We start from the raw sequence: 21,095 nt of genomic DNA on the forward strand, positions 1-21,095 counted from the left end.
ACCTATAAGGAGATCCAATGAAAACTTCCCCTTTCATAAAAAACTACCTCTGCCCAGCCTTTGTTCTGGCACAAATGGAAAGAAATGAAAATATACAAGATTAATGCATGATTATTGCATGAGCACAGTTAGACATTGGCATGTCCAACCTAAAAAGTCCATTTTTAAAACCAATTTGGTGTGTTATTGGTTCCCAGTGGAAGAGGAATAATGCATATAAAATATATACATTTGTATGCATGTGTTAAACTCATTTCACTGTGGAATAATTTCAAAATGAAATGGCTGGTAGCACATCAGCGACTGAAATTAATGCGCAATATCAAAATTGCTTTTTTTATTTTCTGTCTTTCCTTGTCTCCTGGCGCCTCCAAGACTGGCTCATCTGACAGCAGAGATATATTCCGAGAGAAGCCAATGCTGAAACTGCATTTTAGAAAGAAAGCCTGACTCATACCAATTACTTTTTCTGTACGAGTGCGTAGACCGGGACCTATTCCAGTGACCAGCTCCCATTGGCCCATAGCCCAGAATACCAGCTCTGCCCCTCTGCTGACCTACACGCCGTAGTAAAACCCATTAAGTTCTGTCGCTGCTGGTAGTGCAAGCATTACTTCTCATTTGAAGGCGATGCCTTTTTTTTTCTCTTGTCCAGGTTACTGTTTGACATAAGGATTACTTTTGTTTCTATGCCTTTGTATTTCTAGCTTGGACATATGTAAACACACTATACATGTACATTAATCAGTCCTTTCTCTACAACTTTTAACAATACTCATACATTTCCCAACTACCGTATTTAGATTCAAGTAATTAGGTTTCAATCAAAATACAACATGTGTGCTGTAAAATAGAAAACATCACATTAATAACCTTTCCATGGGGCATTATTGTATTATCTTCTCCAGCAACGAATATTGGTACAATTATTTCATGATAGTGGCCTATAGATGTAAGTCACTATTATTAGAGCATGTTCTTTGGTAGGATGAGGGGGTTGGAAACACCCTCAATGGCTTTACTGCATCTTAGAGTAGTGTTGAAACTGATACAACTCCTTAAAATCTGTTAAATATCAGTTTGGAAATAACCAAAATCCGGTAGAATTTGCACTTCCATGAAGGTGTCAGAGTAGTGATGCAGGAACAGAAATGTTGGGCCAAGCCACTTAGGTATTAGTGGGATGCCCTGATTGCATTCACTGTATGCTTTCTCATGGTGCTTTATTTAGTACCAAACATGGCACTTTACAGTCACTTAACCCTTTCGCTGCGGCGGCTATTCCGCCGCAGCGCTAAGTGGGCGGGGCGGCCGCTCGGCGGCCGCATGCTGGTGACAGAACCGCTCCGTCACCAGCCGCGGTTGAGCTGTGCTGGTGACGGAGTGGTTCCGTCATGACCCGCCCGCCCCGCTCATTAAAACTGCCGCGCAGGCGCGAAATCAGCGCCGCGCAGGCGCGGCGGCCGGGCCATGACGGAACCGCTCCGTCATCAGCACAGCCCAACCGTAGCTGATGACGGACCGGTTCCGTCATCAGCAGGGGAGGGGTTAAGAGCACTTTGTCATAGGGGGTCAGAGCATTATGATAGACCCCTGCACTGAGGAAAACATGTTGTTTATACTCATCGGCGCAATCAGCGTTGTGATTGGCTTAGGGGAGCCTGAGAGCCCGGGCACTTCCTGCTGCCAGACTCCAGACAGGAAGTAGGTAAGAAAAGGACCGAGGAGAGCGGCAGCCGGCTGTAGTCAGGAGTTTTTTTGTTTCTTTTTCATTCTCTCGGCCCTCCATCCCATCCTGTAGGTGGGGCAGTATGGTGCACCCTCTCCACCGAATGGAAGCTTTATTCCAAATTTGGGCATTTTGCCTTTGACTTTATGTGTTTTCTTAAAGGGTTGTAGCTAATCGTCTCCTGGAGGTATTAGCACACCAATGTTGAAATGCTAAAGAACACAGCAAATCAAATTGCCGCATTTTTTCTGCTTCTGAAATATCGAATAGAGCAAAACAAATGTTCTATATGTTATATCAACAAAAGGATTTAAACTCGGGCAAATATGTAGAAATTGATTTGCGAAACCATATGCAACTCATGTGTTACTAAGAATTCAATGTAAGTCTTATAGAGATTTTAGCAATGAAATCATATTCCCCCAAAAATCCCTCTAAAAGTAATAAAGCAGATTTTACACTGCTATTTAAAGGAGACGTGGATTTTATCTCATACGCAAACACATATCCATTGCTGTCTCATCCCTGGAATGAAGTAAGAATGTTGTTTCGGTGCCACCAACAGAGGGCTTTGGGGCCCATCGGGAGGGGGAGAGGGGAGACAGCACCAACCACGGACACGAATATGGTGTGACAAAGGCCGCTTTATTGTAAGCAGGTGCACCTTACAAACACAAAACCCTTGGCCTGCGCTGGACAAAACTACCCCTCACTAAATATGACCTACCTAACAGCTACGCCAACCCCCTTCCCAAAAATGGTTCCCCCAACAAACAACATAACCACAAATGCCAACTGCACCCTGCCTCACTACCTAACTAAAATGACTTGTCATATGCAAAATCCCCCCCTTTTCACAAACAGCTTAGGCCTCTTATCATGTGCCCCATATACTAGGCAAAACACGCCCTCCATCTTATCCGCACACCAGCACCTGTTCCAGCGACACAACACAACCCTCACAAGAAGATCCCCTGATGCACCGTCTCCCAACAAAGACCAGTCCAATCCAGGCCCCCAAAAGGAACCCTTTGACCAATGCCCTACACAACTGGACACCCCCCCCCACCCCCCCCTCCCCACAAACCACCACGCCTCGAGGGAAAACCAGGGGAGGGCGGGCTGGAAAAAACACTCGTCCACTGCCCTTGCCCGGCGGCTGTGTCACCGCACCAAAATGGTGCCCGGTGACACGAAATGGCCGCTTTTGATCCCCCCAGCTCAAATGCAGCCCACATAGAGCCCAAGGCTTCTCCCCAAGCCCAAAGCAGCCCAAACGAGGAAAAAAACGCCCACCACCCATGCTGCTTCTGTCCACTTCTCCCCCTCCCTCCCGGGCCCCAACAACCCCCAGGGGCAGCAGGCCTCCCGCTGGTCGGCCGCTCCCCCACAAAACCCCATTGTGGTTGCCAGATTTCAGCTGCAAAAACGGCACTATTTGGGTGCGAAAGTGAAGGAAGGAGATTGAAAATAAGCAAAATAATCTTCCACCTGCTGAAAATCCTTCTGCTGTTCACACTCATGTGTCACATTTGCAAAGTGTAGTTAATGTATATTATCCACTTCTTAATAAACAGCATCAGCAGTGTGTAATGAGTTTCACTGCGGATTGTTGCATACGGTACTATTTGCTCCACTACCGCATGGCACAATAAGCAACCATGATGCATATATATATGTTACACAGTTTTTTAGTGCTACCTTTTTGTGAAATGGCACATGGTGTTAAATGTTACATGTAAATTCAGTTCTATTATAAAAGGGGGAATGATGCACACATTAAAATACATATGCGGCGTCGTTTCTACAAAAAAGACATGTTTGTTTATTTTACCACTCCCCACCAAAAAAATAAATAAGCTGCCCCTGTCACGAGCATATGTAATCTATAGGTTTTTCACATCTTTCTAAAGATGTGTACCTCCCTTATCTTAAGAAACTCATGTCACATTCTTGCCAGGTTTCTGCATTTTATTGTAACATCTTTAAGATTCTCTCCCCAGCAAGCCTATTCTGTTTTCAGCGTTTTCCGTTTTTTTCTGTGTAGCCTGAGGAAAAGCAGAAGGCATCAGCATCATTTGTCCAACTTCAAGCTGCCATGGAGACTTTGGGATTCGCAGTATCCGAGCAGAAGGCCATTTGGCATGTCCTAGCAGGCATTTATCACCTGGGAGCTGCAGGTGCCTGCCGAGGTGAGAGAGGCTCTTTCCACTTTTCATGTTCAATCGTAGTTACATGCTGTTTGTGTGTAAAAGTGTGTGAAGTCTGGGGAGGGACACGCATTTCACCGGCTTGGTATAAATAATCACGAAGCCAGAATTCTATAAAGTACATTTGGAACAGGCATTGAAATATATATAATGAACGGAGACTTCCCACTGGTCTACCGCAGACATTCCTGGGATCAACGCTAGTATATGCCATTAAAAGTACATTTTAAGCAACATAAAAAGTAGAACACTCAAGTATAGAATTTATATCACACGCTTTATATATATTATTCATTATACGTGATGTTTTTGTATGAACAAAGGATACCGCATATGGCAATTTTTCCTTCGTAGAAGATGCCAGTCGTGCTCTATAGTGGTACTTATGATACCACTGTGATGTTATGTTACTACCCTTTTCTCAATTTGTAGCTTTGACTTAAAATGTTGTCTTGATTAGAGTTAGGAAGCAATGGAAAATCCTTCAATTTCTGAAGAAGACACAAATACCGTCAATATAAACATAGGGGGTAAATCATAATGCAACAGCCAAAAATAATATAATTCTGACTCAGTGTCACTCTAATTTTCGCCCTGAAAAGCTGCCCTACACATTACATTGACTATACATGATTAAAAAGCTTTACAAGCCTCCAATCAAGGGCCAAACAGTTCCTCGACAATTTAAAAGATTTCTAATTACTGCCTGATACCATCTCTGCCCTTAAAAGCTGCACATTTTAAAGAAAAAAATATTCTCTTCCCTTGCTTGACAACATGGGCACGGCTAATTCTATTTTGGTATACACCTATTTCATGTATTTTATTTTATTTTTTGTTTAGTTTTGAGGTTTTAAACAGCAGAGACAGGTGTCAACCAGCCGTCAGAGATTTGCACACTATTTTGTGCCTGAGTACGTTTTACATTGTTAGATATTTAAGATGCAATGTGGTATAGAAGATTATGGGCCCCATTAAGATGGCGGGCGGATTGCCCCCGCCAGGCTGGCGGTAGGCACCACCAGCCTGGCGGGGGCAATCTACCCGCCATCCTTCCTGCATAGAACCCCCGCCATATTAACATGGCTGGGGGGTCCGCGGCGGATGGAAAGACTGTCCGACGCTTTTCCGCCCCGGTCGCAAGGCAAAAGGGTTTATATGATGGCAGTGTCTATCAGACACCGCCAGCCATATTAGTATGGGCTTCTTCAGATGCCGTTCTTTGGCGGCAATGCCGCCATGGAAAGGCATGCAGAGTCTGCTTTGGGGGCCCGATGCGGGCCCCTATGGACTCCGGGGAGGTGGGGGTGCACATGGGGGTACCTATGGTACCCCCCAGCAGTTCCATGCACAGCATGGCAGGCACCGCACGGTGCCTGCCATGCTGTGGATGGAAGTGCACAGCATGCCTTCCTGCCATTGTTGCGGGCGGTGCTGAGTGCACCGCCTGCCACAATGTTAGGAATGCTGGATGCCCCCGCCACTGTGGTGGGCACATCCTAATGCTGGCCACGGGACCCCTGCCCTTATTGCGGGCGGTCCCTTTCACCGTTAGGATGAAGGGGTGGACAAAGTCCGCCTGTCATCCTAATGTCCCCCTATGTTTTCCTATTTTCTATATCCATTTTTCTATATAATAAATTAACAAAATATGAGAGGGGAAGCTGTACAGTATGATCACAATTGAACATAATAAGGAAAATGAGACATTGTTTTGATTATCTGAGATCAATTTGCAGGTCTGGGACACTTGACATCTATTCTAAATTCCTAATTTTTTCAATTTAGAAAAAGGAAAATCATGGAGATCCCAAGTCTTATCGACCAAATTCGCTGTTGGACTGTGTTTAAGGCAATAGGAAGAATACCTCTTGAGAGGTTAGAATCTTAAACCAAGGAACCCCATCTACCTTCCAATATCCAATATAGGTTCTGAAGATGAGTCAGAATGGTCGAGCAATACACAGTGGCAAAGTGGGAGCAATTGTACATGGCCTTTATGGACCTATCAAGCACATTTGAATATATTAACCACTCCCGAATGTGGTACCTGATGGGAGATATGGTGAGTGAGGATTCCGTGATAAATCTGCTCAGAGACATTTAGACTATACTATGGCAAATATTAGGTATGGTATCAACAGGAAGTGCTTATGGAGTTAAGCATCCCAAAGGGGGTGAGACAGGGCTGTGTCCTCTCACTGTTCCTTTCCACTTTTATATATTAATATTCTTGACAGATGTTTGATTGAACAGTGCCGGAACTCACCCCAGATTGGCCACTGCCTTGTGCTGGTCCTCTTGTACGCAGACAATGCAATATTTATGTTGCGCACCCCTAATGGCCTTGAATTCCAACTAAGGGGACGATTCCAATGTCGTTTGGAAAGCATTCTGATCGAATTGGTTCCGGAATGTTTTCCGAACGACTCTGATCGGGGGAGTCCAACCTAGTGATTTGGATGCATCTGGATGCTTCTGGATAAGAGTCGGTCGGATTCCCCTTGACTTCTATGGGAGCCAGTGTTCTGTAAGAGAACACAGTGTGTGTTGTGGTGTTTATATGTGTACCTGGTGTGAAGGATGGCAATTTTTTTTTTTTTTTATTGATTAGTTATTAAATATTTATTAATTTCTATTAATTATTTTGTAATTATTAATTGTAATTGTGTAATTAATGTTAGATGTTTGTTGTGGATATTATTATTATTATTTTTTTTTTATTGGCAAATTCAGAACACAAAACATGAAAATACAGAATAAACAATATGGAGTGATACGGTATGCAAGGATTACAAGGTACATACACAAATATGAATAATCAGAAATTCTACCTCTGGGAAAAATATGACGATTAGGAGAAGAAACGCTGAAATACAAATGAATAATAATACAAAAAGAGAGAACAACGAGACAGAAAATGGAAAGGAAGAAAAAATAACATCAAGACTAGAAACAATCAATCAAAAGACCCTATAACTAATTACCCCTTGCTTCGTTATACCACCTGGTAATAGGTTCCCATATCTGTTTTCCTATTGCTCTCATTTTCCTACCTCTTGTGGCATATATTGAGATTTCTTGTTTATAGATAGCTATAAAACGACTAAGCCACATATTAAAAGTAGGAGGCTCTGTATCTTTCCACCTAGCTGCAAGAATTATCCGTAGCACGGCATATCCCAGAAACAATACTGCCTGTTCTTCACTATTGTGTTTCAGAGAGTCATCATGACCCAATATGAGCAATGTTACAGAATCCTTAATGCGATGTCCAAAAATTTGGGTCCAAAATTCCAGCATCGTAGTTTTGATAGTTACAAGTGTAGGGCATTCAGCAAACATATGTAGGAGATTTGCGAGTGGTTGTTTGCATCTAGGACAGTTATCATCAGTTCTGAGCCCCCACGCAAACAATTTGGCCGGAGTGTAATACAAATTATAGATGGTTCTATAATATTGAGCCTTTAAGTTAGAGGCTATAAAATATCTAGTTGAGAGGGCTAATGAGAGATCTAAATCTACATTTGGGTTAGATAATTTTAAGGCCCAAGATTGTTCCGTGCGCTCTAAATCATCGGGAGTGTTGGCTAAAAGTAGCTGATATAGAACCCCAATTCTAGTAGATTTTTTACCTATAATATCAAAAATTGGGATATTATCTAGTAGGATTTTAGGGTTGGAATTATGGATACTAACAGATATTTGATAAAATTTTAAGAAGTCACTCGAGGGGACATTATATCTCTCTTGAAAGAGCTCAAAAGAAAGTGGGAGATTATTAACAAAAAAGTCTCCAATTGTTTTAATGCCAAGGAGCTCCCAGCTCTTGAATCTGCTGTCGTTGAGGATACTAGGAAAAATTTTGCAATGCCATAAGAGTGTATATTTCGTATATATGGGAAGGCGTAGATGTTTACCAATAGCTTTCCAGACTGAGCGAGCATCTAAAACAGTCTTTAATTTAATTTTTTTATAATAGGATGCTTCAACCTGTCTTAAAAAAAGTCCTTTATGTTTTTTACCTAAACTGAGCTCGTATATCGATGGTATATATGGAGTTATAGAGGTTGGGCCACCTGGTTTTGCGGTCAAAAGAGGATCCATGTGTTGTAATAATGATGCCCAAAAATATAATCTTAAATTTGGTAGGGCTAAGCCGCCTCTACTTTGAGGAAGTGCTAGCAGGGGGAGGGCCCGCCTTATTTTTCCATAGCTCCACATAAATTTTGCTATGAGAGAATCTATGGTCTTCATAAAGTGCTCCCCGGGTAAAAGAGGGATTGCTCTGAAAAGATACAAAACACGAGGGAATATATTCATTTTAACGTAATTGGACCTACCTATAATAGAGAGGTGTAAACTATCTACCCTCCTTAAATCGCTTTTGATTTTATCAATAAGGGGGAGATAATTAATTTCGCTAATCTTACTTATATCTGACGAAAGCGCTACACCTAGATAAGTGGCCTGCTTAACCCTAAGTGTGCTTTCATATTGGGTATTACTAGTGGATAATACCATAGTCTTATCCCTATTCAAAGAGTACCCTGAGTATTTCCCAAAATCTTGAGTAATTAACTCGATTTCCTGAACTGCTTCAGATGGTTTAGTGGTTATTACGGTAATGTCGTCCGCATATGCCATAACTTTGGTGGAAAAGGGCCCTGTGAATACTGGTAGTATGGATGTTGACATTAATAATTTTTGAATAAGGGGATCTATATAGAGTGCAAATAGGACCGGGGAGCACGGGCAGCCTTGCCTTGTACCTCTCTGGATCGTGATAACTTCCGACTCGTTACCTGCTACACAAATTTTTGCCGTGGGGTTAGTATAAATGGCTTTAATGGCATTGATAAAATTATTACCAATGTTTTTGCTTTGCAAGATGTTCCAGAGAAACTGCCATGATACTCGGTCGAATGCCTTTTCGGCATCAAGGAAGATCATCGACATTTCGCCCCCCGTGGCACCCATGATGTCAAATAGGGTTATAGCTCTGCGGGTGTGGTCTGTAGTACCTTTGCCGGGTATGAAACCGTGTTGCCACGGGGATACGAGCCGTTCGATGACCCCACTCAGACGATTTGCAAAAATTTTAGCGTATAACTTTGAATCGGAATTAATCAAAGATATGGGCCTATATGAAGAAGGTAGGTGAGGTGGTTTACCCTTCTTATGAAAAATTATTAAATTTGTTTGTTTCCAAGACTCAGGGGGAATTGTGTGGTAATGAACTCCAAGAAACAAATCGAAAAGAAAAGGAATTATCTGATGCCCAAGGATTTTATACAGGTCCAATGGAATTTTATCTGGTCCGGCCGCCTTACCATTAGTCATCTCGGCTAATGCAATCTCCACCTCAGTGATAGTGATCTCTCTATCCAGATAAAGCTTACTTGCTTCGTCGATACTTTTATGATAAGTGTGGTCTGGGAGCGAATTATTTAGAAATGATGTAATTTCATTAACAGGGTGTGAGATATCGCTACTATAAAGTTTTTGATAGTACTTTTGAAATACTTTAACAATATCTTTGGGGGTAGTATACTCATTTCCTTCAAATTCTATCTTTTTAATATTACTACGTGATTGCTTTTGTCGAGTACGTAGTGCTAACTGCTTCCCCACATTTTCCCCTGATTCGTATAGACTATCCTTATTGGCCTGATAGGTTTCCGCAGTTTTTTGAATAAGCGTGCAATTAATCTCATTTTTTAAAATCATTATTTTATTTAGGGTTTTCCCGGGATCTAAAGTAGGATGGACTTGTCCTCTACGAGATAGATTTAGCTGGGAGGCATGAAGGGCCTCAAGATTGGATAACTGCAACGTCATTTCCATATTGGATTGTTTTTCGAGCTTGCGTTTATTAGCAACAAATGAAATGGTTTCTCCTCTCAGTGCCGCTTTAAAACAGTCCCATACTATAATACGGGGTGCACTAAACTGGTTACATTCAAAAAAAGACTGGGTCCATGATTTAATATAAGCTATGTATTCTGGATTAACCAATAATCTCCTATCAAAAGTCCATTGTGTAATTGGTTTAGTTAAATTATCCGTATCGAAGGTAAAGGTCAGTGCATTGTGGTCAGATAAGATTTTCGGAGATTTAATTATTTCAATGATATCCTTCTGATTTATACTTGACATAATATAATCAATTCTAACATATTTGTTGTGGGGGAAAGAAAAATATGTATAACCATCAACATTAGGCCCCCGGAGTAGACCCCAGACGTCAACTAAGTTATGGCTTTTCATCATCTGATCCAATGCACTGTATACTTTGGTTTGCGTCCTTTATAATTTTGAGATAAATAGTTCCCAGAAGATAACCCTATATCAATGTTGAAGTCTCCACAAAAAACCAAAGGACCAGTCCAAGAGGCCAATTCAACTTTGAGCTCGTGAAAAATAGCAGGGTCGTCTAAATTTGAGCCATAGATTACACAAATAGTAATACCCAATTGAAGCTGAAAGATGACCCATCTACCCTGTTTATCAACTAATTTACGAATTGGAGGACCTATTATAGGTTTAGCGAAGATAGCTACCCCTCTAGTTTTAGATGTTTGGGATGTAGCTGCCATTAAATTGTAACCAGGTAGTTTAAGTAAGTTCCTATCAGAATATGCAATGTGTGTCTCTTGGAGACATAAAATATCAACAGGGTTTTGTTGTGTTAATTGAAATAGTTGAGCCCTTTTGTCTTTATGGTTGAGGCCTGCCACATTCCAGGTAGATAGACTTACTCTCCCCATGTATTAGCTTGAAAAGCTAGCCCAATATGCTTAGGGCCGCCATTTTCTTTTAGATGCATAGTACGGTTTTGCTTTGTTTTAACTTTTCTGTAGCTTTTGCTCCCTATATAGCATAGTTTATGACTGATTTTGCCAATTTTTCTTTTTTGGTTCCCCCCCTTCCCTCCCCACCTCCTCAGCCCCCTCCCCCAGGCCTTCCCCCAGGCCTTCCACCCCCCCGCCCCCCACACTCCACCCTTTGAGGCATGTAGACTCTCACTAGAGTCTAAAGTGATGGGGAGACACCCTGTGACCGTGCCTGAGCTTTAATTCTAAATACTTCAAATTACTCGTGTGTAGACTAATGGAAGGGTATGTAAAGAAAATAAAGGAAATATGCAAAATTATAGAAGAATAATCATCCTAGAACTACACAGTACCCCCTAGAACTACACAGTACCCAGTGACTCATACGTAGAGCCCATAAATGCTGGAAGAAAAAGAATTCATTATAACAATAACAGATTATTATGCCAGATTATACAGAATACAGCATATTCAAGTCGTATTCAAAGCAAAATATCCAGAGAAAGAGAGAGAAAAAAAAATTAAAGTTGAAATATGCATATAATTTCTGAGTTGCTAATCAAACAGTAGAGAAAATAAACGTTGCATATAGTATTCATTAAAGAAAGACATAATGTCTCAAAAATTAGTTCAGGCTATCTAAAAAAGCCTTCGCTTTGATCTCGGAAGAAAAAAATTTTACCTGACCATTATACATCACTTTAAGTGTGGCTGGGTTATTCAAATAAACCTTAGCTTTTTTGTCCAAAAATGGTTTAATTAACTGCCGAAGACGCCATCTCCGCTCCACAGTTGTATGACAGAAGTCCGGCCTGACAAAATATGAAATATCACCACGAATCCGATGGGCCTCAGGTCTCGCTTTCTCAGCAATAGTTTGTCGTAGCAAAAAGTTACCGAAATAGACCAGGATTGCCCTAGGATATTTGCTCTGCGAGTTGGCAGAACGAAGTGTAGCAGGGGTTCTATGAACACGTTGGACTTCCAGTTCCCAGTTCCATGAAGATAACTCCAGAAAGGTGTTTTTAAAAAGTTGAATCACAAAGCCACGTATGTCACCCCCTTCACTTTTTTCAGGTATTCCCAGGACTCGGAGATTGTTGCGACGCATTCGATTTTCCATTTGCTCAAGCTTCCATCTTACATCAGTCATCTCAGCGTCGTGGGCATCAGCCTGCTCTTTCACCACAGTTGCTTCGGCCTCAATAACCACAATTCGATCTTCCATATCCGACATTCTGGCATTAGATGCTGCCACTGTTTTTGAAAGTTTACGTACCACTCCTTGTACCTTTTGTAGAGCTTGTTGGGCTTTCCGACCATCCTTAGACGTTTGTTCTCTGTGAGATGCGATTGCCTGCAACAACGTATCCATTACCGCAGTTAAGGTAGTGTCTTGTTCCTTTGAAGAAGAAGAGGGTCCGTGAGAGCCAGAAGCTGATGCGGGAATGCCATCCCGATAAGGGCCTGCTGGGTTATGGTGGCTTCTCTTTTTTTTGATCACTGTGTGTCTTCCGGCTGTGGCTTCACCTAATAGCTCGTCCGCATCACTATCTTGGGTGCTGGTGCTAGAGCCAGTATGCAAATCGGAAAGGGAATCTAAGTCAGAGTCTAAATCATGATGCCAGCCTGGGTCCTCACGGCCCTCGGAGATAGTGTAAAATTCAAGAGGTTCCAGGTCTGTGTCAGACGCGATTCCAGCTCCACCTGCGTAATCCAGCCCACGCAGTGTTGGCTCTTCAACATTTCCTTCGCCAATTGGTGCAGAGATGCCTTGAGATTGAGCAGAAGTTTGCGTTATAGAGGGTGATGTTAGTTTACCCTCCTCGCTGACCGGATTTAACAATGACAGGTGACTTTCAGGCTGGGGATCCGTGGATATGTTTGTTGCACCACTTGCGTCGTTTAAACCATTAGTAGAGGCCACTGTATTAACAGTAAATGCTGTAGGCTCAGCTATAGCACATATTTCTTCTGGCGTTTGCTGTTGTGGCTGTGCGGTAATTATTGTGGGATTTGGATTGTGGAGAGGTGTGGCTCACTGGTTAGAGGCGGCAGACCCGAGTGCAGAGAACGGCCCGGGACCAGGGTTCGATTCCCGACGCGGCAGGGTCTTGGACCAGGATCAGCGGACTGATAATTCTCGCATCGGTGCCTACTCCGACCAGGGAGCACACTCGGCAACTCTGGGCATTAGCTTGCCTCATCTCCACAACGGCCCCACACAAACGCCGGGGATGCCTGGTTTCACCTTGGAGACCCCTAGGAGGGACTATCTCACAGGGAAAGCCAGGACGGGTTCCCCAGCGGTCTATAGCGCTACGAGGCCTCCGGGTAGCAGTGCGCTTTATAAGACACAACAATTTACAATTTACAATTTGCTGCTGCCGCCGACACCTCAGTGAGGCCCCCAAGCACTTCTGGCACTTCTGCAATTACCAATGAACACTGTGATGGCAATGGCGAAAATAGCGAGTCAGGTAAGGTTGCAGCAGTGTCTGACTGCGTGGAGCTTATTGAGGGACTCAGAGCCGCCAGTGCTTCAGATCCGGCCTCCGCTGCTGGCGAATCCGCGCCGGGAAGCACCGTAGGAGTTACTAGCGGAGCTTCAATCAGCGCTCCGCTTGTTGCGTGTAGTTTGGAAAGGGAGGGAGCGGCTGCGGCTCCGGCCGGCGTTCCGCGAAGAAGGTCCACCACAGAGGGTCCCGGCCCTGGAGTGCCAGGGTTTCTCGTAGCTCTTGGTTGCTTTAGGCGGAGTTGGAGCTTGGCTTGCCCCCCATCAGAGCCGGCAGCTTCATCAGTTAACGAACCTGCGCGCCTAGCAGCAAGTTTTTGGTCTCAAAGCGCTTGCTTGGCTGCACGGGTTTTCGAGGCGGCTGTCACCGCCGCAGCAATTTTTGGAGCCATCGGTGCCTTCACAGGGGGAAAGTCCACACCAGGAGCACAGGATTGTTCGTGAATCCGAATAGAGAGCCTTAGCACCGTGAGGCCAAGTGCTGACGCGATGTACTGAAGCCGTGAGCGTGGCTGCTCAGGTAAGGGTGAAGAGTCTCCGAATGCTTTGGAGCAGGCGCAGCTCATTATTCATCTTTCTAAACCATTGCGTGGCTAGAAAAAAAATTCTGAAGCTTCGTCCTTGCAGTGCCAGCTATTATCACACTTATCTCAATGTCTTCGTGGGTAATGCGAGTTCTAGTCCCCTCCACTAGTCCATTCAGCTAACTCAGGCACGGGAGAGTGTCTCGCAGCGGTCTAGTGTGCCGCCGCCATCTTGCCTCTGTTGTGGATATTATAGTGTTACTTAATGTGTAGTTAATTATTTTTTATCTTTGTTATTATTAATAATATATTTAATTTTATATATTGATTATGTTAATATTGGAAATTAAATGAAATATAAATGTTGATGTGTTTGATTTTTATTGTTGTGAGATCCAGCACTTTCCCTACTGTTGCACTCATTGGAGTAGGAATAATAATTTTTACCCCTATGCTATCCAACGCTTTCCCTCCTGTTGCACTCACTGGAGTGGGAATAGTAATTTCTACCCCTACGCTATCCAGCTCTTTCCCTACTGTTGCACTCACTGGAGTGGGAATAGTAATTTTTACCCCTCCGCTATCTAGCGCTTTCTCTACTGTTGCACTCACTGGAGTGGGAATAGTAATTTTTACCCCTCCGCTATCCAGCGCTTTCCCTACTGTTGCACTCACTGGAGTGGGAATAGTAAGTTTTACCCCTAGGCTATCCAGCGCTTTCCCTACTGTTGCACTTACTGGAGTTGGAATAGTAATTTTTACCCCTCCGCTATCCAGTCCTTTCCCTACTGTTGCACTCACTGGAGTGGGAATAGTAATTTTTACCCCCATGCTATCCAACGCTTTCCCTACAGTTGCACTCACTGGAGTGGGAATAGTAATTTTTACCCGTACGCTATCCAGCGCTATACCTAAGACTGCACTCACTGGATTGGGAATAGTAATTTTTACCCCTCTGCCATCCAGTCCTTTCCATATAGTTACAATCACTGGAGTGGGAATAGTAATTTTTATCCCTATGCTATCTAGCGCTTTCCCTACTGTTGCACTCACTGGAGTGGGAATAGTAATTTTTACCCCCTCGCTATCCAACGTTTCCACAACTATTGTGTTTATGTTGTTATTTAATAGTTTAATGTGTTAATAAATATAGAATATTTTATTTAATGTTTAATTATTTATATATGTGTATATATTATTTTTATATTATTTGTTGGTGTTTATATTTATTAAATTAAGTTTATTAGTTATAATTAGTAAAAATACATATTACATTTAAATAATTTTATCAATAGTTATATTATTATTATTTTTTTTGTTATGTAATTTTTTTAAGTGGATATTTTTTATTTCTATATTTTTTACATCAATATTTTTGTCTCAATATTATTGTACTTACGTGTTTATGTATAGAAAGTCGATATTTTTGTTAACGACATTTTCAAATTGGTATTTTTAATATCGATATTTTAGCATGGAACTGTGCCTGCCCATATTTACAAAGCCAACTAGAATGGGTTTTTAATGGCCATGTAAATATGGCCCCAATTCACAAATTACTCTGCGTGAAAGGGGCATTCCATGGGATTTGCTGTGGGTGTTACCACGCAACATCCATGGAACCTGACGCATTCCCAGTTTTCAAGATTTGGTAAACCTGGGAATGTGTCAGATTCTCACACCTCCCCAGGGGAGGCATAAGGGAAGAGCAACAAGGAGACATATCATTATTTCTCTCATGATTGTTTTTGTGCAAGAATATGCTCTTTCCTGAACAAAAACTATCACCCCTACAATGCAGACACCCTTGCACCATAGTTCATTAATAATTATGTTAATTATTGAAATACATTTCCATAAAAAAGTTGATGTCTATTTTTATTAGTGTGGTGTTGTAGGGTTGGAAATAAAATAAAAACATTTATGTTTTAAATAATTTGTTTGTGAATATTCGTTCCTTTTAAATAAATATTGTTTATAAATGTATTTATTATTTTTTTATATAATATTTGTAGGTTTTTGTTTTATGTAACTAACATCATAATATGCGTTAATTTTTATATGGTTAATATATTTAATTCTATATTTTTAAAATATTGTTTATTTATTTTTATGATTAAATAATTGTTTTTAATTGGTTAAATGCCATTAGTAGTTTTATTTTTTCTGCTATCCAATACTTTCCCTACTGTTGCACTCACTGGTGTAGGAATAGTAATTTTTACCCCTCCTATATCCAAAATGTTCCCTACTGTTGCACTCATTGGAGTCGGAAGAGCATTTTTTACCCGTCAGCTATCCAATACTTTCCCTACTGTTGCACTCACTGGAGTGGGAATAGTAATTTTCACCCCTCCGCTATCCAAAATGTTCCCTACTGTTGCAGTCATTGGAGTGGGAATAGTAATTTTTACCCATCAGCTATCCAGTACGTTCCCTACTGTTGCACTGACTGGAGTGGGAATAGTAATTTTTACCCCTCAGCTATCCAATACGTTCCCTCCTGTTGCACTTACTGGAGTGGGAATAGTCATTTTAACTCCTCCGGATTCCAAAATGTTCCCTACTGTTGCACTCATTGGAGTGGAAATAGAATTATTACCCATCAGCAATCCAATACTTTCCCTACTGTTGCACTCACTGGAGTGGGAATAGTCATTTTTACCCTTCCGCTATCCAGCACATTCCCTACTGCTGCACTCACTGGAGTGGGAATGGTAATTTGTACCCCTCCGCTACCAATACTTTCCCTACTGTTACACTCACTGGAGTGGGAATAGTCATTTTTACCCCTCCGCTATCCAGCACTTTCCCTGATGTTGCACTCACTGGAGTGGGAATAGTAATTTTTTTCCCTTTCGCTATCCAATACTTTTCCTACTGTTGCACTCACTGGAGTGGGGATAGTCATGTTTACCCCTCCACTATCCAGCACTTTCCCTACTGTTGCACTCACTTTAGTGGGAATAGTAATTTTTATCCTTTCGCTATCCAATACTTTACCTACTGTTGCACTCACTGGAATGGGGCTAGTAATTTTTACCCCTTCTCTAACCAATGTTTTTTCTACTGTTGCAATCACTGTTGGAATAGTAAATTTAATTCTTCTACTATCCAATATTTACCCCACTTTTTCACTCAATGGAGTGGGAATAGTGAATTTTACCCCTCCACTATCCAACGCTTTCCCTACTCTTGCACTCTTTGGAGTGGGAATAGTAAATGTTACCCCTCCGCTATCAAGCATTTTCCCTTCTGTTGCACTTATTGCAGTTGGAATTGTAAATGTAATTGTTTCACTGTCCAACATTTTCCCTACTGTTATATTTATTGTGTTGCGAAATGTACGTTTTAATTTTTGTGTTAATAGATTAATGCCTTATTTAATTATAGAATGTTTATATAAATTAAAAGTTTAAAAATTAAATAAAGATAATAGTTCAACATTATTTTAAAGTAAATATATGTATATGTATACATTATTATTGATGTGTGTTTATATTTTTTTAAATTACGTTTCTTTTATATTTATATTTAGTTTAAATGTATATTAAATTTGATTTATTTTGTTAAAGATATCATCAATATTTTATATTTGTAATATATATTATTTTATTTTATTCATATTTTGTAATCAATATGTTGTACTTACCTATTTAATTATAGGGTATCGATATTTTTACTATCTATATTTTTTTTCTCGATATTTTTACCATCATTGTTTTTACCATCTATATTCTATCAATGAACCGCACCAATATTTGCTTTGACCCACTATTTCAATCTCTTCCCTTTCAGTCTCCTAATTAAGGGGCCGATTCAGATCTCACTGGGAGAGGCTACGGGTGAAGGGGGTCCAGCGCAGACCCCAGAAGTCTGCTTCCCAGAGTGTTTACATGTCCGGGGCTCCAACTCTATCCAGCTGTTGGAATGGATGGTTTGGCTGGAAATCACCTCCATTTCACAGCAGTATTTGCTTACAGACAAGACGTAAGGAGTGGTTCGTACACAGAAACGAGTCATTTGGCGATTTTGCTTTTTTTCCGCATTGTACCCCCCATGTGCACCCCCACACCCCACCTCACCCCCGGAGTACCTGGGGGCCTGCAACAGGCCCCCGCAGGGTGTCTCCGCATGCCTTTCCGTGGCGGCAGGCATTTGTACATGCCCATGCGAATATGGCTGGCGGTGTCTCATAGACACCGCCACCATATTAAACCTTGTCCGCCCCAGCAGCAAGGCGACCGGGGCAGAAAAGTGGCGGACGGTCTTTCCGACCGCCGTGGTCCCCCCGCCATCCTAATATGGCGGGGGGAATTTAGGTGTGGATGGCTGACGGGGACAATCCGCACGCCATCCTAATGGGCCCCTTTGTATTCTTTTTGTTTGCCTGAAGCAAACTCCCAAAGCAAGTGTAAAAAGAAAACAAAAATACAATGGGCTTGACAGGTCAGAACCATTGATTGTTAGTTTGCCACCTGGGACTGCCATGTATAAGGTGGCATATACCAGGTGGCAGGGAAGTCCTGTGACTGTCACTCCTCCCTGAACACTTGATAACTGTGTAAATCTTATTTATGCAGTACATTCCTCACCCTTGCAAACGAAGGTATTGCGCACAGTGTAATCCGACAGCCCAAACACATCAAGACTATGCTAGTTACATATACTAGAATGGCTTGTTATAACAGTACAAAACCCTATAGAGTCATGAAATTAAAAGACAGATCAACATGATCAGACAACAATATCATGTTAAGCCTCTGATGAAGTAGTATCTTCTTTGCCAGCCTTGGAGACTTGTGATTCAAAACTCCAAGCTCCCTGCCCAACTTCAAAAGACTCTACAAGCATTAATCCTCTGCGAGTAAATATCAGTAGACTTGTTTGAGATCACAAGGCATCCTCTTCCCAAGTGGCTGACATTAAAAGAGATTTCTCATTGGTTGTGACTAAGAACAACACCCAGTATGGTGACTCGTCCCATTTCGTCCAGCCAATCATGCCTTTTGGATGCTATCCACAGTCCACTTCCAGAAGCATTACACAGCATGCTGAAACCATCAATCACAAGAGAAAGTCAACCATGTGAGTCACTGGATTCATGAAAAGCAAGGCTATGCTCAGGCCCCATTATGCCAGTGCAATGCTGACAACTGTGATGTCCCACAGCCAATACTTGTTAGGTCACATCAGCACAGCACAACTTCTGTGATTATTTTGAAGGTTTTGCGAACAAAAAAATCTTTCATATATATGGACTGATGTAGAAAGTTCTTCTTGTAGAATAATACAGGCTGATTCCACTTTCCAACCAGAAAGTTGATCAAAAAGTAACAAATCGCTGAGATGTGGTATCAATGCTTTTCCTGAATCTTCCCAAAGTATATCAAATTGGAGATGGTGGAAACTGTCCAAAATATTAAATTCTCACTCTATGATTCATGAGGAGAAGACGAATATGTTTATTTAATGAACCCTAAAAGGTATTTTTTTATTTGTGAAAATGTGGAAGTGTAGCCAAAAATCAAGATTTCTTCAAGTCTCATGGCTGGGAGGTGACCATACCATAATTGGCCCAATAATATAAGATCTGGTCTTTTTTGGAAAAGAAAGGTAATTAGTTCAGTCTTTTTAACAAGATGTATCTTGGTACGAAGGTGAGTAGCTATTTTGTTGATAAATTCATGAATGCGAGGATCTAAAGCTCAAAATCTATTGGAAACCTCCAGAGCTCATTCCAGAATCAATACCGTGGGTGACTGTCAGGTGTATGTATATACATGCGGCTTAAAGCAATCCTGACTAATTCAGCCAAATGTTCCCACCGTGTTGTGGTTTTTGCAATGTATCTAACAGTGTCTTTATCCTCCAGCTGAGATTCAGTAGAACTCTTAGCATTATAGTATTATGCAGTGATGCACATACGTTATCAGTTTATGTTACTCTGACAGCACAGCTCCTGCTGAGTCTAACGACCTCCTGTTACAATCCCTCCCCCTTTCACCTTCATTACCAATGACATGCATTCAAGGCAGAGTTGAACAGAAGGGATTTCTACTACATCATACGTTTTCTGAGCGCCTCTGAAGCTTTCTAAAGATACTAATTAGATTTAGAAAGAAGTCAATGAGGATTAATTGCTAATTAATTTGCAAGTAAAATGGTCTAAATGGATAAATGCATCTGAGAATTACTGACTTCACAGCCCTCGAGGAATTCAGTCAAGGAAAAGGTAGAGTTCCCATGTTAGAATTTATAGTTCTCTAAAAGTGTTTACAGCGAAACATGTCTTAGTTGATCAAATGCTCCAAAATCTGTAATTATTTTGATTTCAACAATAGCAGTGTTTTCAGGATAACGCCCTTACTTTAATGTGATCATCAGACACACCTATATACGTGTCCAGATAGTTCATTCAGTGGCAAATAAATATTTGTCCTCAATTTAACTTAATTTAATGTCATTCTAATTTCAAATGTAGCACTACGTGTACCCCCATGACGCTTACTGGCATTCGTATAATTATAGACAGGAATCAAATCATGAACAATTGCAAATAACATAAATAATAAAAATAATGAAACAATAAAACAAGCCAGTTCCATTGCTGTCAGGTACGCTTTAGTGTCTCTTTCTATCTTTCTGCAGTAGTTTTGTGATGCAATGTACTTGAAAGAATAATCCTAACTTCCTCAAAATCTTGCTCGCCTGGTTGGCGATTTCTTTGCCAGAAGCTGACTGCCCAACACATATTGCTAAACGAATGATGATAGGGTTTTGGGGAGAAGCAGTAGATCATGTAGTTTTGATTTAGCCTTGAAAACATTGTTGATACATTTTTGTGATCCTGTTTTGAATTATAATAATAATACTAATAATCCACATTTGTAAAGCGCAAGCAATCACCCGTAAGGGTCTCTAGGCGCTAGGGGCCATAGGGAAGAATAAACAAGCTATTGCCCAGAGTCACATGGTGCTGGGCTAATCTGCCGCCGGGGATCGAACCGTGATCCCCAAATTCCAGCATCAGTCGCCCTGGCGCCACACCTCTCCCTTCAATTTTCTATGCTATAACTTTTTTTTTTTTTTTAAAACCTTTATTCAGAAAAGAAGAAGATACATGTGCAGGCCCACAACCATCATGGCCGGCCGCAAAAGCAATCAATAAAACAGGAGAAACTGAAGCCAATCAGGAAACAGGATATATCAAAGTACATCAAATGCGGGTGTGGGGCTCGCAGACAGGATATGAGGTTTTCATTTTTAAATTTTAGAAGA

General features: G+C 41.4%; 1 protein-coding gene across 1 annotated transcript in view; it reads left to right on the top strand.

Annotated features, from left to right (window-relative positions):
* Window positions 1-21,095, top strand: part of LOC147679554 (unconventional myosin-XVIIIb-like) — a 675,984-nt gene that overhangs the window by 431,972 nt on the left and 222,917 nt on the right. Inside the window, exon 13 of the mRNA XM_086942460.1 lies at window positions 3,777-3,921. Within this exon, the coding sequence (XP_086798586.1) occupies window positions 3,777-3,921 (145 nt within the window). The remainder of the gene's footprint in view (window positions 1-3,776; window positions 3,922-21,095) is intronic.

The sequence above is a fragment of the Lissotriton vulgaris genome, chromosome 11 (genome assembly GCF_964263255.1).
Source record: "Lissotriton vulgaris chromosome 11, aLisVul1.2, whole genome shotgun sequence".
NCBI lineage: Eukaryota > Metazoa > Chordata > Amphibia > Caudata > Salamandridae > Lissotriton > Lissotriton vulgaris.